The sequence below is a fragment of the Triturus cristatus genome, chromosome 9 (assembly GCF_964204655.1).
Source record: "Triturus cristatus chromosome 9, aTriCri1.1, whole genome shotgun sequence".
NCBI lineage: Eukaryota > Metazoa > Chordata > Amphibia > Caudata > Salamandridae > Triturus > Triturus cristatus.
Window position 1 is genome coordinate 7,809,611 of NC_140592.1, and position 26,271 is coordinate 7,835,881.

The window sequence follows — 26,271 nt, forward strand, 5'->3', positions numbered from 1 at the left end:
TCAACTCTGCCAGTCGAGTACTTACCATTAAACCGATAACTATTTTCTTCATAGGGTAACATTGACTGGCTTTTTCCTGAAATTTCTTCTAAGTGTGAACTTTTCAAATCTTAAAATATTCACCAAAAATCAGCAGAGTAACAAAAACGAAATTACTCACCTGCTCTTAGGTGGGCTCCCAGTGCTGGATCTTGGTGCCCAGCACTGACTCTGAAAAATACTTACAACTGTACTTACCAGTAACCCAATTTTCTCCCATAGGAAATCATCGACTGTTTTTCTGTGAAATTTCTTCTAAGTGTCAATTTCTGCAATCTTTAAATATTCTTTAAAAATCGTATAATACCTGAAAACGTAATTACTTACCTGTTTTGGATAAAGGTCCCAGTACTGAGTCTAGGTACCCAGTACTGGATTACAAAAGTAACGAGAACATACTATACCTGTAATTTTAATTTTCTGCCATAGGGAATCATTGACTGTTTTCTATGAAATATTTTCAAAGCGTCAACTTTTAAAATAGCAATATATTGTCTAAAAATCATCACAGTAATTAAGTCGAATTTTATCACTTGATTCTAAGTACTGACTCAGGACTGAATCTAGGATCCAGTCCTGGAATTCCAAAAGTAATCCTAAAAGTAATCTGTGGCAAATAACTTGAAACTTCCATTGAACTCAATGCATTGTTGTGTTTAAAATAGTGTTGCCTATTGCAACCACTTGTAACTGTTTACAAAAGTCAATTGCATATTGCAAAAGTATTTATATAAAGCATCTCATTCTGAGAAAGTATATTTGAATTCCAATTGTTGGTTCTAAAATAAAACAAGCATATATTTTTTTTATATATAAACCATTGGCCTAGAGTTCAGTTATGGAGTGTGTGAGACCATTTGCTGACTGAGTGTGTACAACAAATGCTTTACACTGTCCTCTGATACTGCCTTACTGCTCGACCAAGCTACCACTTTAGAGAGTAAGGTTATATCCAACTTTAGCCTCTGCCAAGCCTCTGGGGACTGTGGACTCTGTACACCCTGTACCTATTTGGGAACCGTATATACAGAGCCACTTTCTCACACAGATCCCTACTGCAGCCAGGAACCCACCACCACACCGATCCCTACTGCAGCCAGGAGCCCACCACCACCACAGATCCGTACTGCAGCCAGGAACCCACCACCGCCACAGATCCCTAATGCAGTCAGGAACCCACCACCACACAGATCCCCCCCTGCAGCCAGAAACCCACCACCACACATCTCTACTGCAGCCAGGAACCCACCACCACACAAATCACCACTGCAGCCAGGAACCCACCACCACACAGATCCCCAATGCAGCCACGACCCCCACCATCCAGCAGATCCCTATTGCAGCCAGGAACCCACCACAACCACAGATCCCTACTGCAGCCAGGAACCTATCACAACCACAGATCCCTACTACAGCCAGGAACCCACCACAACCACAGATCCCTACTCCAGCCAGGAACCCACCACCACCACCACAGATCCCCACTGCAGCCACGAACCCACCACCACCACCACCACAGATCCCCACTGCAGCCACGAACCCACCACCACACATCTCTACTGCAGCCAGGGACCCACCAACAGGCAGATCCCCACTGCAGCCAGAAACCCACCACCACACAAATCACCACTGCAGCCAGGAACTCACCAACAGGCAGATCTCTACTGCAGCCAGAAACCCACCACCACACAAATCACCACTGCAGCCAGGAACCCACCACCACACAGATCTCTACTGCAGCCAAGACCCCAACCACCCGGCAGTTCCCTATTGCAGCCAGGAACCCACCACAACCACACATCCTTACTGCAGCCAGGAACCCACCACCACCACCACAGATCCCCACTGGAGCCACAAACCCACCACCACACATCTCTACTGCAGCCAGGAACCCACCAACAAGCAGATCCTCACTGCAGCCAGAAACCCACCACCACACATCTCTACTGCAGCCAGGAACCCGCCAACAGGCAGATCCCCATTTCAGCCAGAAACCCACCACCACACATCTCTACTGCAGCCAGGAACCCACCAACAGGCAGATCCCCACTGCAGCCTGGAACCCACCACCACACATCTCTACTGCAGCCAGGAACCTACCACCACCACAGATCCCCACTGCAGGCAGGAAGCCACCAGCACACAGATACCTACTGCAGCCAGGAACCTACCACCACATAGATCCCTACTGTAGCCAGGAACCCACCACCACCACAGATCCCTATTGCAGCCAGGAACCCACCACCACACAGATCTCTACTGCAGCCAGGAATCTACCAACACATAGATCCATACTGCAGGCAGGAACCCACCACCATACAGACCCCTACTGCAGCCAGGAACCCACCAACAGGCAGATCCCCACTGCAGCCAGAAACCCACCACCACAGATCCCCATTGCAGGCAGGAAGCCACCAGCACATAGATCCCAACTGCAGCTAATTCACAAAGCTAACCAAAGTCGCCATCTTGGAGGGTGGTCACAGTGCTTACTTCGAGCCAGTGTTGCAGGTGTGGCCCACCTGGTAATCACTTTTGAGGACCAGGACTTATTTTAAATCATACTCAGACCCAAAACAAAAGAGAGAAAGATGGAAAAAGGAGAACGAGGGAGGAAATGTCAACATTTAAACTTATGCAGGATGGCAAAAACCTTTAAAGTGTTCTGCCTAAAGGTCTATACGTGTTTGAAAATGCATCATTAACTCTTCTTTAAAACTCTGTGATAAGCTTTGAAGAGGACATCGAGGGACTTCCTTTCGAGGGATTTTGTGAAGTTCTGGCCACGCTGCTGGCCGCCATTCAGACGGACCCTGCTGGGAGGGGGTGAATGCTACAAAGGTTCCGTGGGGTGTTGGTTGGCCTGAGTTGCTCTTGCCTCATGTTCGGATCAGTCTTATGAATAATGCAGACCACGGAGTCATGTTGGCACCAAGAGTGCTGACGAGAGGTGGTAAGAGAGGAACGATGAAGTGAAAGAGAAAGATGAGGAGAGACAGAAAAAGGTTGAAAGAAAGACAGGAGAGATAGGAAAGGGTGGGGGGACTAGGAGATAGAGTTACAGGAAGATAGAGTGAGTGATAGACCGAGAGGGAGGAGATGGGACTGAGAGGGAAAGCAGAGCGGAGGTGTGTGAAGGGCAAGCAAAATATAAAGAGGAGGGCAAGATACCAAGATATGGCAGGAGAGCCAGGGGGAAGTAGGAGATGGTGGCACCGAACGAAGGATGAAGGAGCGAGACTGCACGAGGGTATCCGAAAGAGTCTGAGAGAGCGCCAGTGTGAACAGAGGAAAATGAAGAGGCAGGAACACAGAACAGACTGAAGTTCATAAACACCAGGATAAAGCATTCACTCTCCAAGACTTGTCTGGACATCATCTAGGTTTCAATAAGCAATATGTGTGCCCTGGTTAGACCTCATTGGCTACGACAACATTTATCAACAGACTCCTCCTACCACCACTGGTCTGGGTACCCACCTCTGCCACACTGGTGTGAAACACGTCCACGAGGGCACCTGCTGTCAGCCCAGCCACGTAGTGGAGAGCAGAGGAGATGGGAAGGTAAAAGGGAAGCTGGCTGTCTTCAGTGAGTCTCTGCAGCCCAGATTCAGAAGGGTACAGCGCTGAGAGTGTCACATGAGGCTTCAAGAAGCTAAGGGTCGGCAAGAAGCAGAAAAAGACAACATGTGAAAGGAGTATAAGGGACCATACCTCATGCTCAAACATCAAAACAGCAAACATGGTTCTGCCCTGCATTGCACAGCGACCTGACGTTCCTTGATAGCTCAAGGACATCTATATGATAATAATGATTAACTAGAGGACACCCATCTACAGAATCAACCGGCACAAAGTAAAGCTAACCTATAGTTCAACCTTATGGGAAATTATATTAATCCAACCTGAAGTACCTTCCTGTGGACCAATGATGCTTTTAGTCCACTTTCAGTTGGACCGTGATGTAGAGCTCATGAGAATCACACCTTATTTATTCTGTGAATTGCTTCATCTCCACATCGCTGCCCATCTGAAAGGACTTATTCTCTTTAATATGTTACAAACAGCAGGATGCGTTCCCATACGTGTTACTGCTACATATGGACACACACAGATGTTGTGCTGTGCAGCTCTTGTCCCTGATGCACACAGAGCAACCACCTATTTTGGGCCCTCAGTGCCTCGCCTATTTACAGAGTTCTGTAATTACCCCACACTTCTACTGTCATTGGGACCCTCCTGTGCTCATCGACATCACTTCGAATCCACTCCAGAAGAAGGACATAAATCCTTAGTACTTTACTCAGCTCCACGTTTGTTCCTACAATTATTGCCTGGTCCTGATGATGACCCCAGAAGAACTGCTGGGACGAAACGTGGTCGATTTACATTATAATAACACCAGGAATTATATGGCTAGCCAGGCGCCTGGAAGGACCTTCACAGAGACATTTCAGTTATTGATTTACTCCTGATTTTATTGGTGTCTGTTTGTAAAAGAGCCTGGTGAGATTAAAATCCTGTGTAATTAAATCCTTCTGTGTCCGTATACTGTTTGAAGCTGTATAGTCGACGGACATCATGCTTTAGTTGCAACAAAGATTGGTTCTTTGATGAATTATTTCTAGACTTTCCAAAAGTGAACCATAGTTGTTCTATTAAAGGCATAAACATGAACATTTATTATGGTTATTAAGGGAAGATACCCAAATTTACCTTTACCTGCCCTCCACCCTCGCCCCCACAGCCGGCCTATGTTCCCTCTCAATGCTGCAATAGTGCCTTGTTCCCCAAATCTTATATTACCCTATCTCCTAAACCATCTCTTTTTTTTTAAATGAGGTGAAAAAAGGAAACTCATTGAGTGGAATAGTTATAAATTACATTTTCCAGCATGCTAATAAGCTCAGTATCTATGAACTTCAAAGGTCTCAAAACAACAGAACCACAAAGTAGGAGCCAGAGAAGGTGCCGGTGAAGCCCGGCTGCACCTCCAGCAGTACCTGGACGTCTGGTTGGGATGATCTCTGGCCTCCACCAGGTTATTGTTCGTAGAGTCTAGAGATCTGAAAATGAGTATTGTCTTGACATCCTGCAGGTATGACCTCAGGAGGCTGTAGATTCTCGCAAAGTGAAACTTCTCATGCGGGAGGATGAACACTGCAGCCATGAAGGTGTAGCCAAGGAGCAGCTGTAACATGTGACCATCGGCAAAGGAGTCTGTTCTTTGGGCTGGGATTTGGGGAGGGTGCACCAGGACTGACGCCAGTGGGATCCGGCTCATTTTGAACACGTCTCTTACATCATCACAGGTATCAAACTGTTCCAGAAGTGCTATAAAGTTTATTTTGAGGATGTGCAAATATTGGCCTGTTAAGAGGAGCCAGCAAGGCAGGAACGTGCATGGGCTTCGGCTGGCAGATTCCTCAGCGTTGGAATAGGAGGGGGGCAAGGCATCTTTTGTCCATAAGGGTTTATTTCGCACCTGCTGTGCCTGGGAATATCTCTGTACTTCAGCCGGGGAACTAGGATACAGATATACTGGAAAGAAACCCTTAATTTCTGAACCATTTGCAGCACTGTCTTGGATGTCCAACAGATGGGACACAAACTCCTGTAAACCTGTTTTTCCACGGTACAACTTGTGGGTGCCCCGCAGATCCGCATATGTATGAGAACTGTGTAGACATAAGCAGCAGTAGAAATCTTGCAGGTTTTGGGAGTCTGAGAGCACGAGGAAACAATGTTCCCCCTGCCTCACCTTGAGGGTCAGACACATTTCAGGCATCAGAAATCCGAACTCGGTTAGGTCCGTGTAAGGGAAGCAGAATGCCAGCGTCAAGGCCGAAGGGGCAGCGTGGTTGCCACGCAGTGACTCTGGGGCAGGAATCTCGAAGACTGCAATCGACTCATCAGTCAACACCAGGCAAGAAGCAAACTGCCTGAAGGCCTGCTTTATTTGGACGGTGCAGCTCCAGAGCACTCGAACAACATGAATGTGTCCTGTGTCGGCACTCGTGGGACCGTTCCACTCCACGGTTTGCTCCCCTTCAGGAAGCCCCATTTCAAAGTAGCCATCTCCAGGGCTGGCAGTGGTCTTACCACTCCCAGAGTCCCTTTGGTCTTCTGTCAATGAAGAAGGAGGTTGTAGCGATGCTTGTGCTATCGAGGCAGAAATGTGGTGGACGAAGGCTTGGTTGGTGGCAGTGTAAGACATACAGGAGAACGGCAGTATGATGGTGTTTAGACGGTCATGGGATACGCTGACGTCCTCTTGCATATTGTCTAAGCTTCACAGAAGAGGAGAAAAGAAAATGGATGTCAGATTAGTTGGTGGAAACAGACCAAAAACATGTCCATTTTAAGGTTCATACACACACACCCATCACCTCTGCAGGTCAAACATGAGCTCCTCGAGTCCCCACAGATGCAACAGCCTTGATCCGTTCAACAACCTATCAGCCACCAAAAAGATAATCCATTGCCCAGCAATTGGCTCCTGTTCAGTCATCACTCACTGCAAAAACATACATGTGTTGTATAGAAATGGCATCACCTCTCAAGCCACAGCGAGAACAGGAGACAAATGCCAGGATCCACCGTCAACTACACAGCGATGCACAACAAAACCATCAACTAACCAGAAGCGGGAGTGGAGGAGATTGTGTGCCCTCCCGTGTAATACTGGCTGGACAAATGAACCACGAGACACCTGAGAGCGATCAGAAGCATTCACTTGACCTCACATCTGCAATATGTTGTCTTTGGCTGCTTTTCTTTTTTAATACCCCAGGTTGGGTGTAACCCAACTCCTGGTTGAGTCATTCATTGGGCACCACTGAGTATTCGCTCTGTAGCATCATCGCAAATGACGATTCCCCTCGCATGTTAGTGAGCATTATCGGCAGGATTCATGTGTGGATCAACATATGGATCACCATAGCAAACAGATCTGAAGTAAGAGTTGACAAAGTCCTCAGAGCCTGGAAACTGTGAACTCCAGCCCCAGGAAACATCACACAGTAGGACACACACTCCTCTAACCCTTTACACGTAAACATAAGGAGAAGCAGATTCCGCACCACTCTCGCTATCGAGGGCACCCACAGTGAATCAACGTGAATACTCAACTGCAAGTTGGAGCCTCCTGCTTCACTGGCCAGGAGCTGGCTTCTGTGCCCTGACCACCTAAAATTTAAAGGCTACACACAGTCCTTCCAGTAACCAATCTGATTCAAAGGCTGCCTCAGGGTGCATCATGACTTCTGGTCTTGCTTGGGTAGGGCAGAGGGCTTGGTGGCTCATAATGCCATTTATTAACAACCGTCTTAGGTGCCTGTTCAATGCATAACTAGCTAGTGGAATGTAAACATGGTCAAAATCAGTTGAATACCCATCTGAATGGAACACGATTCTAAGAGCGATAGGAACTTAGTCACAAGGAGTGAATGAACTCTAGGTTTTGCATCCCTTCACAAGGCAGGTCAAGGGCGACTGGGGTGCATTGACTCATAACCCTAGAATCTTATTATCACTCACACAAGACCTGACCCCTCTTTGCAGGAGCATCCATATGTGAATAGATCTGAAAACAGAAGGGTCTCAATGCAGGCAGTGACTCCATCAGACTCAAAAATAATATTTTCAATGCAAGCCACACGGTTTATCACACTCCTGGAGCAGCCGAAAACACTCGCTGTAAACCCCATAGAATTAATGATACAGCCCATCACACTCCCTGTGCAGCCCCTCCAGCTAACCGTACAGCTCCTCCCGCTGATCACCGAGCCCATACCGTAATCAACAGCCCCTCCCGATAATTGCACACCTGCCCTGCTAATCGTACAGCCCTTCCAGCAAATGATACAGAACATGTCACTTCTTATGCAGCCAATCCGACTAACCGTACAGCCGCTCCCTCTCATTATGAATCCTCTCCCACTGATCACCGTGCCCCTACCGTAATCATACAGCTCCGCCCGATAATGGTACAGCCTGGCCTGCTAATCATACAGCCAAACCCACTCCCTGTGCAGCCCATCCCGCTAATCATACAGCCCGCCTGATAATTGTAAAGCCTACCTTGCTAGTCAGTACAGCCTATCCAGCAAATGATACAGCACATCCCACTTCTTATGCAGAGTCTTTAGCTAACTGTAATATTCCATCCGGCTCCACGTACAACCCATCCGGTTCCTCGCACAGCCCATCCGGCTCCTCGCACAGCCCATCCGGCTCCTCGCACAGCCCATCCGGCTCCTCGCACAGCCCATCCAACTATTCATACATCCCTCTCCGGATATTTGCAAAGCCTGCCTTGCTAATCGTACAGCCTATTCAGGAAATGATATGGCCCATCCCACTTCTTATGCAGCCCCATTAGCTAACTGTATACTCCATCTGGCTACTTGTACAGCCCATCCGGCTACTTGTACAGCCCACCCGGCTACCCAGCTATTCGTTCAGACCACCCAGCTACTCGTACAGCCCATCTGGCTACCCAGCTACTTGTACAGTCCATCCGGCTACCCAGATACTTGTACAGCCGATCCGGCTACCCAGCTACTTGTACAACCCATCCGGCTACCCAGCTACTCGTACAGCCCATCCGGCTACCCAGCTGCTCGTACAGCCCATCTGGCTGCTCGTACAGCCCATCCAGCTATTCATACATCCCCTCTGGATATTTGTAAAGCATGCCATGATAATCGTACAGCCTATACAGCAAATAATACAGTCCATCCCACTTCTTATGCAGCACCTTTAGCTCCTCGTGCAGCCCATCCGGCTCCTCGTGCAGCCCATCCGGCTCCTCGTGCAGCCCATCCGGCTACCCAGCTACTTGTACGTCCGATCCAGCTAACCAGCTACTCTTACAGCCCATCCGGCTACCCAGCTACTCGTACAGCCCATCCGGCTACCCAGCTACTCGTACAGCCCATCCGGCTACCCAGCTACTCGTACAGCCCATCCGGCTACCCAGCTACTCGTACAGCCCATCCGGCTACCCAGCTACTCGTACAGCCCACCCGGCTACCCGCCTGCTCGTACAGCCCATCCGCCTGCTCGTACAGCCCATCCGCCTGCTCGTACAGCCCCTCTGGTTATTTGTAAAGCCTGCCTTGATAATCGTACAGCCTATACAGCAAATGAAACAGTCCATCCCACTTCTTATGCAGCCCCATTAGCTAACTGTACAGCCCATCCAGCTACTTGCACAGTTTATCCAGCTACTTGTATAGCCCATCCAGCTGCTCTTACAGCCCCTCCCATTCATTATGACTCCTCTACCACTGATTAACAAGCCCATCCAGCTAATTATACAGCCCCTCCTGATAATTGTACAGCCTGGCCTGCTAATCATACAGCCCATCCCACTTCTCATGCAGCCCCTTTAGCTAACTGTATAGTCCATCCGGCTACTCGTGCAGCCCATCCGGCTACTCGTGCAGCCCATCCGGCTACTCATGCAGCCCATCCGGCTACTCATGCAGCCCATCCGGCTACTCGTGCAGCCCATCCGGCTACTTGTGCAGCCCATCCGGCTACTTGTGCAGCCCATCCGGCTACTTGTGCAGCCCATCCGGCTACTTGTGCAGCCCATCCGGCTACTTGTGCAGCCCATCCGGCCCATCTGGCTACCCAGCTACTTGTACAGCCCATCCAGCTACCCAGCTACTTGTACAGCCCATCCGGCTAGTCGTGCAGCCCATCCAGCTACCCAGCTACTTGTACAGCCCATCCAGCTACCCAGCTACTTGTACAGCCCATCCAGCTACCCAGCTACTTGTACAGCCCATCCAGCTACCCAGCTACTTGTACAGCCCATCCGGCTCCTCGTACAGCCCTTCCGGCTCCTTGTACAGCCCTTCCGGCTCCTTGTGCAACCCATCCGGCTCCTCGTGCAGCCCATCCGGCTCCTCGTGCAGCCCATCCGGCTACTCGTGCAGCCCATCCGGCTACTCGTGCAGCCCATCCGGCTACTCGTGCAGCCCATCCGGCTACTCGTGCAGCCCATCCGGCTAGGCTACTCGTCCAGCCCATCTGGCTACCCAGCTACTTGTACAGCCCTTCCAGCTACCCAGCTACTTGTACAGCCCATCCGGCTAGTCGTGCAGCCCATCCAGCTACCCAGCTACTTGTACAGCCCATCCAGCTACCCAGCTACTTGTACAGCCCATCCAGCTACCCAGCTACTTGTACAGCCCATCCGGCTCCTCGTACAGCCCTTCCGGCTCCTCGTACAGCCCTTCCGGCTCCTCGTACAGCCCTTCCGGCTCCTCGTACAACCCATATGGCTCCTCATACAACCCATATGGCTCCTCATACAACCCATCTGGCTCCTCATACAACCCATCTGGCTCCTCGTACAGCCCATCCAGCTACTGGCACTGCTGTGCTGCTACTTCTACAGCTCATCCGGCTACTCGTACAGTCCATCCAGCTACCTAGCTTTTCCTACAGCCCATCCGGCTACTCATACAGCCCATCCGGCTAACCGTAAAGCCCATCCGGCTACCCGTAAAGCCCATCCGGCTACCCGTAAAGCCCATCCGGCTACCGGCTACTCGTACAGCCCATCCGGCTACTCGTACAGCCCATCCAGCTACTCGTACAGCCCATCCGGCTAATCACGCAGCCCCTCTGGATATTTGTAAAGCCTGCCTTGCTAATCGTACAGTCTATACAGCAAATGATTCACCCATCCCACTTCTTATGCAGCACCTTTAACTACTCCTACAGCCCATCCGGCTACTCGAACAGCCCATCCGGCTACTAACAGCCCATCCAACTATTCATACATCCCCTTCGGATATTTGTAAAGCCTGCCTTGATAATCGTACAGCCTATACAGCAAATGATCCAGCCCATCCTACTTCTTATGTAGCCCCACTAGATAACTGTACATCCCATCCAGCTACTTGCACAGTTTATCCAGCTACTTGTATAGCCCATCCGGCTGCTCTTACAGACCCTCCCATTCATTGTGAATCCTCTCCCACCGATTAACGAGCCCATCCAGCTAATTATACAGCCCCTCCTGATAATTGTACAGCCTGGCCTGCTAATCATACAGCCTGACCAACTCCCAGTGCAGCCCATCCCGCTAATCATACAGCCCCTCCCGATAATTGTACAGCCTGGCCTGCTAATCATGCAGCCCCTTTAGCTAACTGTACAGCCCATCCAGCTACGCGCGCAGCCCATCCAGCTACGCGCGCAGCCCATCCAGCTACGCGCGCAGCCCATCCAGCTACGCGCGCAGCCCATCCAGCTACGCGCGCAGCCCATCCAGCTAACCAGCTACTTGTACAGCCGATCCAGCAACTTGTACAGCCGATCCGGCTACCCAGCTACTTGTACAGCCGATCCAGCAACTTGTACAGCCAATCCGGCTACCCAGCTACTTGTACAGCCGATCCGGCTACCCAGCTACTTGTACAGCCGATCCAGCAACTTGTACAGCCGATCCGGCTACCCAGCTACTTGTACAGCCGATCCGGCTACCCAGCTACTTGTACAGCCGATCCAGCAACTTGTACAGCCGATCCAGCAACTTGTACAGCCGATCCGGCTACCCAGCTACTCGTACAGCCGATCCGGCTACCCAGCTACTTGTACAGCCGATCCGGCTACCCAGCTACTTGTACAGCCGATCCGGCTACCCAGCTACTTGTACAGCCGATCCGGCTACCCAGCTACTTGTACAGCCAATCCGGCTACCCAGCTACTTGTACAGCCAATCCGGCTACCCAGCTACTTGTACAGCCAATCCGGCTACCCAGCTACTTGTACAGCCAATCCGGCTACCCAGCTACTGGTACAGCCCATCCTGCTACATGTGCAGCCCATCCTACTACGTATGCAGCCCATCCTACTACGTATGCAGCCCATCCTACTACGTATGCAGCCCATCCTACTACGTATGCAGCCCATCCTACTACGTATGCAGCCCATCCTACTACGTATGCAGCCCATCCTACTACGTATGCAGCCCATCCTACTACGTATGCAGCCCATCCAGCGACTCGTACAGCCCATCCAGCGACTCGTACAGCCCAAACTCATACAGCCCATCCGGCTACTGGCACAGCCCGTACTGCTCCTTCTACAACTCATCCGGCTACTCATACAGTCCATCCAGCTACCCGGCTACTCGCACAGTCCATCCAGCTACCCGGCTACTCGCACAGTCCATCCAGCTACCCGGCTACTCGCACAGTCCATCCAGCTACCCGGCTACTCGCACAGTCCATCCAGCTACCCGGCTACTCGCACAGCCCATCTGGCTACTCGTACAGCCCATCTGGCTACTCGTACAGCCCATCTGGCTACTCGTACAGCCCATCTGGCTACTCGTACAGCCCATCCGGCTACTCGTACAGCCCATCCGGCTACTCGTACAGCCCATCCGGCTACTCGTACAGCCCATCCGGCTACTCGTACAGCCCATCCGGCTACTCGTACAGCCCATCCGGCTACCCGTACAGCCCATCCGGCTACCCGTACAGCCCATCCGGCTACCCGTACAGCCCATCCGGCTACCCGTACAGCCCATCCGGCTACCCGTACAGCCCATCCGGCTACCCGTACAGCCCATCCGGCTACTCGTACAGCCCATCCGGCTACTCGTACAGCCCATCCGGCTACTCGTGCCCATACAGCCCACCCGGCTATCCGTGCAGCCCACCCGGCTATCCGTGCAGCCCACCCGGCTACCCGTGCAGCCCATCCGGCTACCCGTGCAGCCCATCCGGCTACCCGTGCAGCCCATCCGGCTACCCGTGCAGCCCATCTGGATATTTGTAAAGCCCTGAAGGCAACAAAAGTGGGCAAGTCACCTCTTCTCAAAACCGATCTCCAGACACAGGCGACCTCAACAACTACACCATCTGCAGACACAGGCAACCTCAACAACTACACCACCTGCAGACACAGGGAACCTCAACAACTACACCATCTGCAGACACAGGTAACCTCAACAACTACACCACCTGCAGATACAGGCAACCTCAACAACTACACCATCTGCAGACACAGGCGACCTCAACAACTACACCATCTGCAGACACAGGTAACATCAACAACTACACCACCTGCAGACACAGGCAACCTCAACAACTTCACCATCCACAGACACAGGGAACCTCAACAACTACACCATCTGCAGACACAGGGAACCTCAACAACTACACCATCTGCAGACACAGGGAACCTCAACAACTACACCATCTGAAGACACAGGTGATCTCAACATCTTTCACCCTGATCAAACCTTCTCTTTCTTGCAAACATTATCTAAAGCTGTGTAGCAATGCACCTTACTCAACATATCCAAGAGAATGACCTCCGTGATGAGTCTCAGACGGGTTTCAGCGAGACTGGAGCACAGAAACCACCCTGCCCAGGTCGATGACAATGTGATTCGCATCATGGGTTCGAGCATCTTCTGTCTCCTAATCCTTTTCTACCTACCTGCAGCGCATGATGCTGTAAATCACTGTGTGCTTATAGACACAAGAATCAGATGGGTATGGACGGAGAGGTCCTCAAATGGATCACTGCGTACATGACAGATCGCAGAGGTTAAAAATTGACTCAATGACTGAAATGGAGTTGCGTTACAAAAGGGTCCCTCAGGGACCTAGTCCGGCCACTACCCTCTTTAAATTGCATCTCAAACCTCTTGGAGTCCCACTAAAGAACTTTGGAAGTCTTTACCATCCATATGGAAATGATAAACCATGATCTACCACGGTCTCCCCCAGTTGACATCACCCCCCTAGTCTTCTGTATAAATCTGCTCAGAACCCATCATTTAAATCTTCATTAATCTAAAACTGTATTTCTTCTAATTTCTTAGTCTCATTCACCACTACCAGTTCCATCTTGGATTGAGTCAATTACCACCCTGAACTGGAAACGTATTCCCCTCGACAGAGCCACATCTCCCAGACACAAATCAACACTATGGCCAGAAAGGCTCGTTGTCAACTGTGCCTGAGGTGGGGGTGGGGGATTGCAAGGGGAGGGGGGGAGAGAAGGGCACAGGGGGTTGTCATTTCATTTTAAAACAAGATCTTGGGACTCTGCTACGATCTGTGGTGCTGTCAGGAAGTGACTACGCATTTCTCTCCTGACCAGTCTTCCCAAAGAGCCTCCCGTGTGAGCACGCGCTCATTAAACACATAACATACTATATGCTACAGCAAGATTGGTCTCGGGCATCAAACGGGATGAGCAGATCTTACAGGTACTTGTAAGATTCTCATGGGCCGTGTTGAAGATATAGCTGTATACTACATGCCTCCATCACTCACAGGGTCCCGCACACCACAGCTCCAGAATATTATTATTAATATAAACTTAATATAGCGCATGGCTACCCTTCGGCTTCCCAGCGCTGGCTGTGATCACTACCCGAGACAGTTTATGCCATATTCTGCCATAGCCAGGTTTTAAATGGCTTTCTGAATGTGAGATGGTGTGTCAGAGAGCTTAAGTGGAGCAGGAGTTTGTTCCATAAGGTTGACGCAATATAAGAGGACATGCGCCAACCCGCTCGTACCCTCCGGGCTTTAGGTACAACTGCCTGAAAAGGTATGGCCAATCTTAGGTCAAACGAAGGTTGGTAAAAGGCCATCAGCATGCAGTTAATTTTTGGTCCCGTGCCCCATAAGGTTTTATGTGCTATGCACAGTGATTTAAACATAATGCGTTCTTTAATGGGAAGCCAATGAAGGGCTTTTAGTGCTTGTTTGGCCGACTGTCTTTTTGGGGTGTAGTAGTAGCCTGGCTGTACAATTCAGCACCACCTGCAGCTTCCTAGTGGTGGCCTTCGCGGTGCCCAGATACAGGGAGTTACAGTAATCTAATCGGGGCAGTAACAATGCCTGGACCATAGTCCTGCGTGATGTTGATAGCAGCAGTGGAAGAATTTTCCTCAGTTGTCTTATGATGCCAACGCAGGTAGCTGCTACTTGAGATGCCTGGTAGCCAGTTTTAAGGAGCTATCTAGCCATATTCCCAGGCTTTTAATCCTCTCCTTCAGCTTGGGTGGGGGTCCTAAGCATTCTGGCCATGTTAATAGACGGAGAGCTGATGGAGTGACTACCTAGGATCATAATCTCTCTTATCTCCATAGAGTTTGAGATACGACTGATCCATCCATGTGGCCACTTTTCCCAGGCAGGTTTCTATGTTGACTGACCCCCCCTTTGGGTGGTTAACTACCACCACTAGCTGGGTGTTGTCCACATAGGTCACTATCTGGACCCCGAATGGAAGGACTATCTCCACCAGGGGTCGTAGGTATACGTTGAAAAGCGTAGGTCTCACTGAGGACCCCTGCGGCACTCCACACGTTAATGGGACCTTCCTCGAGGCACAATTCCCTTCAAATACTTGGTACGAGCGCTATGTTAGAAAGGATTTGATCCAAGTTAGGGCTTTACCTGCTACTCCCACTTCTCTTACTTACCTGGCGGGACCAGACTATCACCGTGTCCTGAAACACCTCCACTAGGATCCCGACCTTTGAGAAGTAACTCACAATGACTCAATCCTTTTCAGGGAATTCTAAGAGAGTCTGAGACTCTGGCTTCCATCACTCATAAGGACTGCACACCTCTGCTCCACCATACCCGGTGAGACCATATTATCACAGTGTCCTGAAACAGTGCCACTAGGGTCCCTCACCTTTACGATGGAACGCACCATGACTCAATCCTTTTCAGGGAGTGTTAAGTGAGGCTGAGGCTCTGGTGTCCATCACTCACAAGGCCAGCACACCATTGCTTCACCATACCTGGCGGGGCCAGGCCATCACCATGTCCTGAAACACCGCCACTAGGATGCCCGACCTTTGAGAAGGAACTCACCATGAATCAATCCTTTCTGGGAGTGCTAAGCAAGTCTGGGACTCTGCCTCGGGTCTTACCTACCACCGTCTCCCAGCCCAGCTTCAAGTCCACACGGACAGCTCTTTTCTTTGAGAGAGATTTCAATTCATTTCTCTTCCTGCTCCCAGGCCTTCTCGGCCTGAGAGTTTGGCACTGCGCCTGATCTTGCGGCCCCACTCTTCTCCCTTGCTGTTGTAAGATGCTTTACTTGGCTTCGCTTCCGTTTACATTTTGTTGTTCATAGCTAATGCTGGTGTCGTTTATTACTACTATGTAAAGTGCTACTACTAATGTAAAACGGTCTTCGAGTAATGTCTGTGCTCTATAAAACTATACAAGTAAATAAAAACTGTTCAGATGTAACAGGCATTGATCAAGTAACCAGCTAAAAACAAACACTGCTTAAACTTGGCTTGAATATTTCGAAGATGGGCTGGACTGAGCTTATTCGGACCCCGCCCGTGACCTGCCCTCCCTTGAGCATAATGTGCTGCGCACATCTCACTGTGAGAGCAATGACCCAGAGAACCAGAACAGGTGTGTGCAAACAATGGAGCCCACTTTACATGACACAGATGCGTTCAGAACTGTAACCGGCCCATGTACAGATGAATACAGGTATGTTCAGATCCATAACTGGTCCATGTACACAAACACACAGATCTGTAAGAGGCATATGTACTCAAACAGCGATATGTTCAGATATATGCAAACACAACAGTTGATGGACAGAATGCAGAACTAGGTCATACATTCACCCCAGTACAGAGATCTGGGCCTAAACCCATCGTTTTTATGCTCACCATGCCATTCCAGTTTGAACCCAGCCATATGCAAATCAGTCTTGACACTGTGCCTCATGGGAACAGTCCAGACTGAACTGCCAAGCCAGGTCCTCCCTGGACTGGAAACAAGCATCCTAGGACCGGTTTTGGGGTTTCACTCCTCTTCAGCCAGGATAGCTTGATTCCAGTGGCATGGAGAGCACGGGACTCACGTCTGAGCATACCCGTCCCACTCTGGATGACAAATGCAAAAACAACAGTTGATGAACAGAATGCAGAACAATGTTATACATTCACCCCAGTACAGAGATCTGGGCATAAATCCATAGTTTATTTGCTCACCGTGCCATTCCAGTTTGAACTCAGCCATATGCAAATCAGTCTTGACCCTGTGCCTCATCTCCTTGTGTTTTGCTTTGTTTGCCCTAAGTTGGCAGGGTATGCCCAGACGTGGGTCCCTTGCACACTTTGCCACTGGATTCAAGCTAGCCTGGCTGATGAGGGCTGTTAGCCTGAAACCGGTCCTAGGAAGCTTGTTTCCGGTCCAGGGAAGACATGGCTTGGCAGTTCGGGCTGGACTGTTCCCATGAGGCACAGGGTCAGACTGATTTGCATATGGCCATGTCTGAACTGGGGTGGTGGAGTGAGCTAAAGAACGATGATAGATTCAACCTGGATCTGTGACTGAGGGTGAGTGTTTGAAAAGTGTCAGTGCTCCGTCCATCATCTCCTTGTGTTTGCTATGTTCAGATATATAACTGGCCCATGCACACGAACACACAGATCTGTACGGGGCATATGTACTCAAACAGATATGTTCTGATATGTAACCGGCCCATACACAGGTATGTTCAAGTCTCTAACCGGCCCAGGTACTCAAACATAGGTATTTTTGGAAGTGTAACTTGCCCATCTACACAGACAGATATGTTCAGATCCATAACTGGCCCATGTGCACACAAGTGCAGGTATGTTCAGAACTGTAACTGGCCCAACTATGATACTCACATACACATGACAATTTTTCCGACATCCATGGGGGTCCAGTCATGCGCAGTGCTGGCCTGACTTCACCTGACCGGCGTAGTCATGTCTACAGAAGGCTCATGCATGTAAAACGCACTCACCTTGTTTGAGGCAGGTTTCCAGTTTTTAAAGGGGAGTTTGTTTCAGCTGCTGCCTAAGAAAGAAACCCACAGACCCCCCCAAAAGCAATTAATAGGGCAGTCATGACACATCATCTGTATGACATACATTGCTTTTCACACAGAAAGCAAACACCAAGGAAACATTTGTCTTAGATGTAAAGAACACATGGGGTTTGCATTGATATGTCAAATATTAATGCACAAAATACGAAAAGCAGACACTTGCGTTACCCACTATGGAAGAGTCCAGAAATAGGAACTTGTCCAGAAAGACGTGTGACAAGACAGCATCAGCACTGGTGCAACCAGTGCAGTACGTGTTCAAATGAGTTCGGCTCTAACCCCAAACCTCCTCTCCCCAAGCCACGAGTTGTGCCCAAGAACCAACAACCCAGGTGATATCTGCCTGGGGAGAGCGCCACCTTTTGGTGTCCTCAAGCATGGCGACACGGCCTTTGATGCTCTTCAGCAAGGAATGTAAGAGGTCCTCCTTGTGTGCCCCGTTACAGCGTACCATCCATTACGCCCCATCGTCCTACGACAAACGCTGGTCGCAACTATCCTCGAAGTGCGCTTTAGAAGATCTGATGGAGAGGACTTTTGAGGAAGCTGCAAGGCAGCTGCCTTCGTTGCTGTGGCATCAACTGATGAACTTCTACAGTGCATGGGTCACCAAGGTCATATGTGTACATTTCAACCTAGATGACACCTGAGCTCCTGTGGCAACGGGTTAAATTCAGGACACAAATAAACAATTCTTGATAGACAAATTTCTGGACCTGAATTCTAGACAAAGTAACAATTTTACAGAGAAAACCTATGAGCACCCACATCTACGTATTTCTGGCAAAGTCCACAAGAGTGCACACTGTCACCTAGCTTGCGACCTGTAGGATAGAAAGCTGCAAAACACACACTTCTGAACAAGGAGAGCCGCACTGCACCAAGCAAGCAGACACAGCCTTTGAGGATGAGCTGCCCCAACCAGCAGAGCCGCACTGCACCAAGCAAGCAGACAGCCCTCGAGGAGGAGCTGCCCCAACCAGCAGAGCCGCACTGCACCAAGCAACCAGACCCATCATGCGAGGATAAGCTGCCCCAACCAGCAGAGCCACACTGCACCAAGCAACCAGACCAATCATGCGAGAATAAGCGCCCAAACCAGCAGAGCCGCACTGCACCAAGCAAGCAGACACAGCATGCGAGGATGAGCTGCCCCAGCCAGCAGAGCCGCACTGCACCAAGAAAGCAGACACAGCCTTCGAAGATGAGCTGCCCCAGCCAGCAGAGCAGCACTGCACCAAGCAAGCCGACACAGCATGCGAGGATAAGCTGCCCCAACCAGCAGAGCCGCACTGCACCAAGCAACCAGACCCATCATGCGAGGATAAGCTGCCCCAACCAGCAGAGGCACACTGCACCAAGCAACCAGACCAATCATGCGAGAATAAGCTGCCCCAGCCAGCAGAGCAGCACTGCACCAAGCAAGCCGACACAGCATGTGACGACGAGCTGCCCCAGCCAGCAGAGCCGCACTGCACCAAGCAAGCACAGTATGCAAATATGTCGTACCCCAACCAGCAGAGCTGCACTGCACCAAGCAAGCAGAGACAGCATGCAAGTATGAGCTGCCCCAATCAGTAGAGCCGCAATGCACAAAGCAAGCAGACAGTATGCACCATGCAAGCAGACATCATGGGAGGATGAGCTGCCCCAACCAGCAGAGCAGCACTGCACCAAGCAAGCAGACATAGCATGCGAGGATGAGCTGCCTCAACCAGCAGAGCCGCACCAAACAAACAGATACAGCATGCGAAGATGAGCTGCCCCAACCAGCAGAGCAGCACTGCACCAAGCAAGCAGACATAGCATGCAAGGATGAGCTGCCCCAACCAGTAGAGCCGCAATGCACCAAGCAAGCAGACACGGCATGCGAGGATGAGCTGCCCCAACCAGCAGAGCCGCACTGCACCAAGCAAGCAGATACAGCATGCGAGGATGAGCTGCCCCAACCAGCAGAGCCGCACCAAGCAAGCAGACAGCATGCGAAGATGAGCTGCCCCAACCAGCAGAGCAGCACTGCACCAAGCAAGCAGACACGGCATGCGAGGATGAGCTGCCCCAACCAGCAGAGCCGCACTGCACCAAGCAAGCAGACATAGCATGCAAGGATGAGCTGCCCCAACCAGTAGAGCCGCAATGCACCAAGCAAGCAGACACAGCATGCGAGGATGAGCTGCCCCAACCAGCAGAGCAGCACTGCACCAAGCAAGCAGACACAGCATGCAAGGATGAGCTGCCCCAACCAGCAGAGCAGCACTGCACCAAGCAAGCAGACATAGCATGCAAGGATGAGCTGCCCCAACCAGCAGAGCCACACCAAGCAAGCATACATGGCATGCGAGGATGAGCTGCCCCAACCAGCAGAGCCGCACCAAGCAAGCAGACATGGCATGCGAGGATGAGCTGCCCCAACCAGCAGAGCAGCACTGCACCAAGCAAGCAGACACAGCATGCGAGGATGAGCTGCCCCAACCAGCAGAGCCGCACTGCACCAAGCAAGCAGACATAGCATGCAAGGATGAGCTGCCCCAACCAGCAGAGCCACACCAAGAAAGCACACATGGCATGCGAGGATGAGCTGCCCCAACCAGCAGAGCCGCACCAAGCAAGCAGACATAGCATGCAAGGATGAGCTGCCCCAATCAGCAGAGCCACACCAAGCAAGCACACATGGCATGCGAGGATGAGCTGCCCCAACCAGCAGAGCAGCACTGCACCAAGCAAGCAGACATAGCATGCAAGGATGAGCTGCCCCAACCAGCAGAGCAGCACTGCACCAAGCAAGCAGACATAGCATGCAAGGATGAGCTGCCCCAACCAGCAGAGCCACACCAAGCAAGCACACATGGCATGCGAGGATGAGCTGCCCCAACCAGCAGAGCAGCACTGCACCAAGCAAGCAGACACAGCATGCGAGGATGAGCTGCCCCAACCAGCAGAGCCACACCAAGCAAGCAGACATAGCATGCGAGGATGAGCTGCCCCAACCAGTAGAGCCGCACGGCACCAAGCAAGCACACATGGCATGCGAGGATGAGCTGCCCCAACCAGCAGAGCAGCACTGCACCAAGCAAGCAGACAGCATGCGAGGATGAGCTGCCCCAACCAGCAGAGCCACACCAAGCAAGCAGACATAGCATGCAAGGATGAGCTGCCCCAACCAGCAGAGCCACACCAAGCAAGCACACATGGCATGCGAGGATGAGCTGCCCCAACCAGCAGAGCAGCACTGCATCAAGCAAGCAGACACAGCATGCAAGGATGAGCTGCCCCAACCAGCAGAGCACTAAGCAATAACAATGTCCACAAGGAACTTATTTGAAACAGCGTATTTGCAATGAGGAGTACAAATTTTGTATACTCGTAACGAATTAATCAGAAAAAAGCACCATGATTTAACTCGAAATAGTAACCTGGACAGTAATTTACTTCAGCCGAAGTAAAATTAATTTATTTTACAATTCACAATTTATTTATAGAAAACAATTAAGGTCACAGATTTTTTCAAATACTAACAGCACATTTATAGAAGTGAAAGAGTGAACCCAGTGCAGTGAATATAGCCTTCAAAGTGAAAATTAAGTGAAAAGGAATTCAAGGAAGGTCTTAAAAACAATGAGAGGCATTCAACAATAGCATGAGTCTATCTTGCTCTCTCTTAGTTTGTGTCGACGGCGTTTCGACCCGCAATGTATAAGGGGTCTCTTCAGGACAGTATCTGGGGACTAAAATAAAGAGGGGAATGAGTGCCTATAGTATATTAAAGCCATCCGTATAGAATATTACAAGAATGCAGGTTACCATTTCACTCACCTAGTGATAGTTTTCGATTTGTATGGTGTACCACTGGTTGAGGCAGGGTAGGAGGGGACTTGTATCAATTCAGTCCTGTCTAATTAAAATATTATATTATTATCATTCATTAGTCATGGTCACGAACCATAATTAGTTCAATATCATAAGACAATATAATATTGCCAGCTGACAATGCAAGATATTAATTCAAGACCTCTCTCAGTCAGGAAATGATTCATAATCACATGGTCTGTCCCATTTAGGTATTGTGATAGTGCCGATAATGATAATCATGGAGGGAACACTCACATGTATAGGTATGCAAGTAATCTTCACTCGTCCTGAAATGTTGGCAGCAAGGGGAGTAGGCTGAAAGACAGAATTGTCATCAGCCAATATTAGTAGGCAATTGAGGATCCACTGATGGGAACTTAAACTTATAATTGCTAAGGATCGCGTTGCTAAACTTACTTAATATCCGATCCGTTACCGCGACGATTTAAGCGTCTCAATCCATCAGGGAGCAGTGCGTATTGCGCCGTGGTGCTGGTAAAAATAGACGAGAGGTGCATCCGAGCGCATGCGTCCGTCTACGGAAGGATAAATCTCCGCGGCCATATTTAAAGTCCTAAGATCTTAATGATTCTACTCAAACCCAAGCGCCTAATCTTATTACATTATAATTAAACGCTGGGCAACAGGGCACAGACGCCATCGAGGGGATAACAGTCAGGGGTCTCAAGGGCCATAATATACGACGTGATTTCAAATCAGTGCCTTCGGTACAGCCGGAAGTGAAACTAGATAGAAAGTAAGGCGGCCATCTTAGAATATCTGTACCTCAATTAAATTTGAAGGAATAAGACCCATGGAGCAGTATTAAATCATTGTAACGGACACTCTTGGAATAAAAACAATACACAAGGATATGTATTAGGAACTATCGGACCACATACTATACGACGTAGTTTCACATCAGTGCCTACGGTAAAAACCTGAAGTGAAAATCGATAGAGAGTAAGGCGGCCATCTTAGACTATCTGTACCTCAACTGATATTAAGGGAATAAACCCCTTGAGCAGTATATAATCATTTTAACGGACACTCATGGAATACAACCAATACAAGGGGCAAACCAATTAGTGGGATATAGCTAAATTCGGGCATGATAATGGAGACTAATGTCAACACAAAATAGGAGAAAAAGCAAGCCCGTTCACATCCAATTCAATTCATCAATAGTAACATTTAAAACAATTATTGACATAGGACATATTGTATATTTTTTCTTTCCTTTCAATTCTTGCCCAATGACAGATATGTACACTGATAAACTCCAGTGCAGATGGTATAACATTATGGATCACAGTATCTGCCAATTAGGGGAAAAAACAATGAACAGAGAAGAACCAAATTCTGAACATATATGTCTAAGCTCTTTCAGTGGAGGCTAATGAATCTTCGCCATTCTTCTAGGCTATTCAGACCTCTAATCGTCGATTGACATTTGTCAATCCATTTACACTCTAGGGTTTGTAGTAGTAAAGAGATATCACCTCCTCTGGTAGGTAACTTAGCTTTTTCAATTACCTGCCACCTGATATCATCCGATGAGTGAGCTTTTTCCTTATAGTGTTCCACCAAAGGGGCATTCTCTGTCAAGCAGCGGATCCTACTGCGATGTTGGCAGATTCGGACTTTTACTGGCTGGGTGGTTTGCCCAATGTAGATCAATCCACAGGGACACCAGATACAATATATCACATTAGATGTTGAACAGTTTGAGAAACCATGTAGAGTATGTGTGATATTTTCATGGGAGAAGAGTTTTGTTTCAGTCGTGAAATTGCATGCAACACAGCTACCACATTTAAAATGGCCAATAATTGGTGGTAAAGACCAAAGGTCATTGATAGTGGTTTTGGTTTTAACAACACTTGTGTCAGAGTGAACCAAGTGGTCTCTTATATTCTTACCTTTTCTAAAGGAGAACATAGGGGGTTCTTGACACACTTCCAAGGTATTTAAGGTAAGCCAGTGTCTTTTAATAGTTTTCTGTATTTGTGTGCTGAGAGGACAAAATGTGGTGACACATACCATCTGTGTGGTTGGTTTTTTGATCGTTCTTTCTAGGAGTACTTCTCGGGGACTGTACCATGCTCGTTTCATCGCTGTTTTAACTAATTTCTTAGGGTATCCCCGTTCCCTCAATTTAGTGCTCAATATATTAGCCTCTTTAAAGAAATCTTCCTTCTCTGTGCAATTTCTTCTTACTCTTAAAAATTGGCCATATGGGAGCCCATCTTTTAAGGCCCTCGGGTGAAAGCTCTTATATTGAAGGAGAGTATTCCTATCTGTTGGCTTGCGATAGAGGGTAACATTTAGGTGGTTGTTGCTATGCCTAATCTTGAGGTCCAAAAAAGGAATTGTTTCCTTATCACAATTGTATGTGAATTTCAAAGCAGACTGACATTCGTGAAGATATTTGATGAACAAATCCAAAATAGAATCATCACCTTTCCAAATAAAAAATATGTCATCTATATAACGCCTCCAACATCTTATGTTGTTGAAGAATGGATTGGAGGCGTTATTGATGTGTCTTTCTTCCAGGGCACCAACATACAAATTCGCTAGATTGGGCGCAAAAATTGCGCCCATCGATGTACCTGAGCATTGCTGGTAGTATGTGGAGTTGAATCTAAAATAGTTCATTGTAAGTGCTATTTCAAGGAGGTCAATTACAAATTCAGTAGGGACCAACACAGGTCTTGGGCGGGTGTTCAAAACATCCCTGATTACTAGCATACTTTCTGATTGGGGTATATTTGTGTATAACGACTCTATGTCCATAGTGATCAGCCTCTCATCTATAGGGTTATACTCAATCCCTTCTATCAGATTAATCATATGTGTGCTGTCTCTAACATATGCCGGTAAATTAGGTACATAGTCCCTAATGAAGGTATTGATGTAGTTCCCAAGTGGTTCTAGAGCTGATCCACAGCCAGACAGAATAGGCCTACCAGGGGGATTAGTGGAATCTTTATGAATTTTTGGCAAACTGTACAGGACTGGTGTCCTAGGGGATTTTTTATTAAGATAATCGAATTCTGATTTACTTAAGAATCCTTCATCTACTCCCTTCACTGTAACAGAAAGTATTTTCCCTTGAATTTGAGAAATTGGGTCACGTGGTAGTTTTTTGTAGTGATTGGTGTTATTTAGCTGTCTGACTATTTCTGCTTCATAGTCCGTTCTTTCCTGAATGACTAAGCAGCACTGCACCAAGCAAGCAGACACAGCATGCAAGGATGAGCTGCCCCAACCAGCAGAGCAGCACTGCACCAAGCAAGCAGACAGCATGCAAGGATGAGCTGCCCCAACCAGCAGAGCCACACCAAGCAAGCACACATGGCATGCGAGGATGAGCTGCCCCAACCAGCAGAGCAGCACTGCACCAAGCAAGCAGACATAGCATGCAAGGATGAGCTGCCCCAACCAGCAGAGCCACACCAAGCAAGCACATATGGCATGCGAGGATGAGCTGCCCCAACCAGCAGAGCCGCACCAAGCAAACAGATACAGCATGCGAGGATGAGCTGCCCCAACCAGCAGAACCGCACTGCAAGAAGCAAGCAGACACAGCATGTGCGCATGAGCTGCCCCAACCAGCAGAGCCACACTGCACCAAGCAAGCAGACACAGCATGTGAGGATGAGCTGCCCTAACCAGCAGAGCCGCACTGCACCAAGCAAGCAGACACAGCATGCGAGGATGAGCTGCCCCAGCCAGCAGAGTCACACTGCACCATGCAAGCAGACATTATGGGAGGATGAGCTGCCCCAGCCAGCAGAGCTGCAATGCACCAAGCAAGCAGACATAGCATGCGAGGATGAGCTGCCCCAACCAGTAGAGCCGCACGGCACCAAGCAAGCAGACACGGCATGCGAGGATGAGCTGCCCCAACCAGCAGAGCCGCACTGCACCAAGCAAGCAGACACAGCATGCGAGGATGAGCTGCCCCAACCAGCAGAGCTGCACTGCACCAAGCAACAGGACCCATCATGCGAGGATGAGTTTCCCCCACCAGCAGAGCCGCACCAAGCAAGCAGACAGCATGCGAGGATGAGCTGCCCCAACCAGCAGAGCTGCACTGCACCAAGCATGCAGACACAGCATGCGAAGATGAGCTGCCCCAACCAGCAGAGTTGCACTGCACCAAGCAGATACAGCATGAGAGGATAAGCTGCCGCAAGCAGCAGAGCCGCACGGCACCAAGCAAGCAGACAGCATGCCAGGATGAGCTACCCTAACCAGCAGAGCTGCACTGCACCATGCAAGCACACAACGCATTAGAGGATGAGATGCTCCAAACAGCAGAGCCGCACTTCACCAAGCAAGCAGACACATATGCGAGGATGATCTGCCCCAAGCAGAGCCGTGCCTCTTTCCACAGCGAGTGAACTCCTGTGGTGCAGCAGCGGAGCTTTTCTAAAGCCACACTGCAGGCTGCTCAGTGCACAGTCCTCACACTCT

At 49.5% G+C, this 26,271-nt stretch overlaps 1 protein-coding gene across 3 annotated transcripts in view; it reads right to left on the reverse strand.

The window, feature by feature from the left end:
* The window catches only part of NISCH (nischarin), a 320,866-nt gene that overhangs the window by 55,865 nt on the left and 238,730 nt on the right, over nt 1-26,271 (reverse strand). For all 3 annotated transcript variants that reach the window (XM_085624215.1, XM_085624214.1, XM_085624216.1), the window contains 3 exons: nt 17,854-17,906; nt 5,043-6,329; nt 3,520-3,694 (listed from right to left, as the gene is read on the reverse strand). In XM_085624215.1, coding sequence (XP_085480341.1) covers nt 3,520-3,694; nt 5,043-6,329; nt 17,854-17,906 — 1,515 coding nt within the window. The remainder of the gene's footprint in view (nt 1-3,519; nt 3,695-5,042; nt 6,330-17,853; nt 17,907-26,271) is intronic.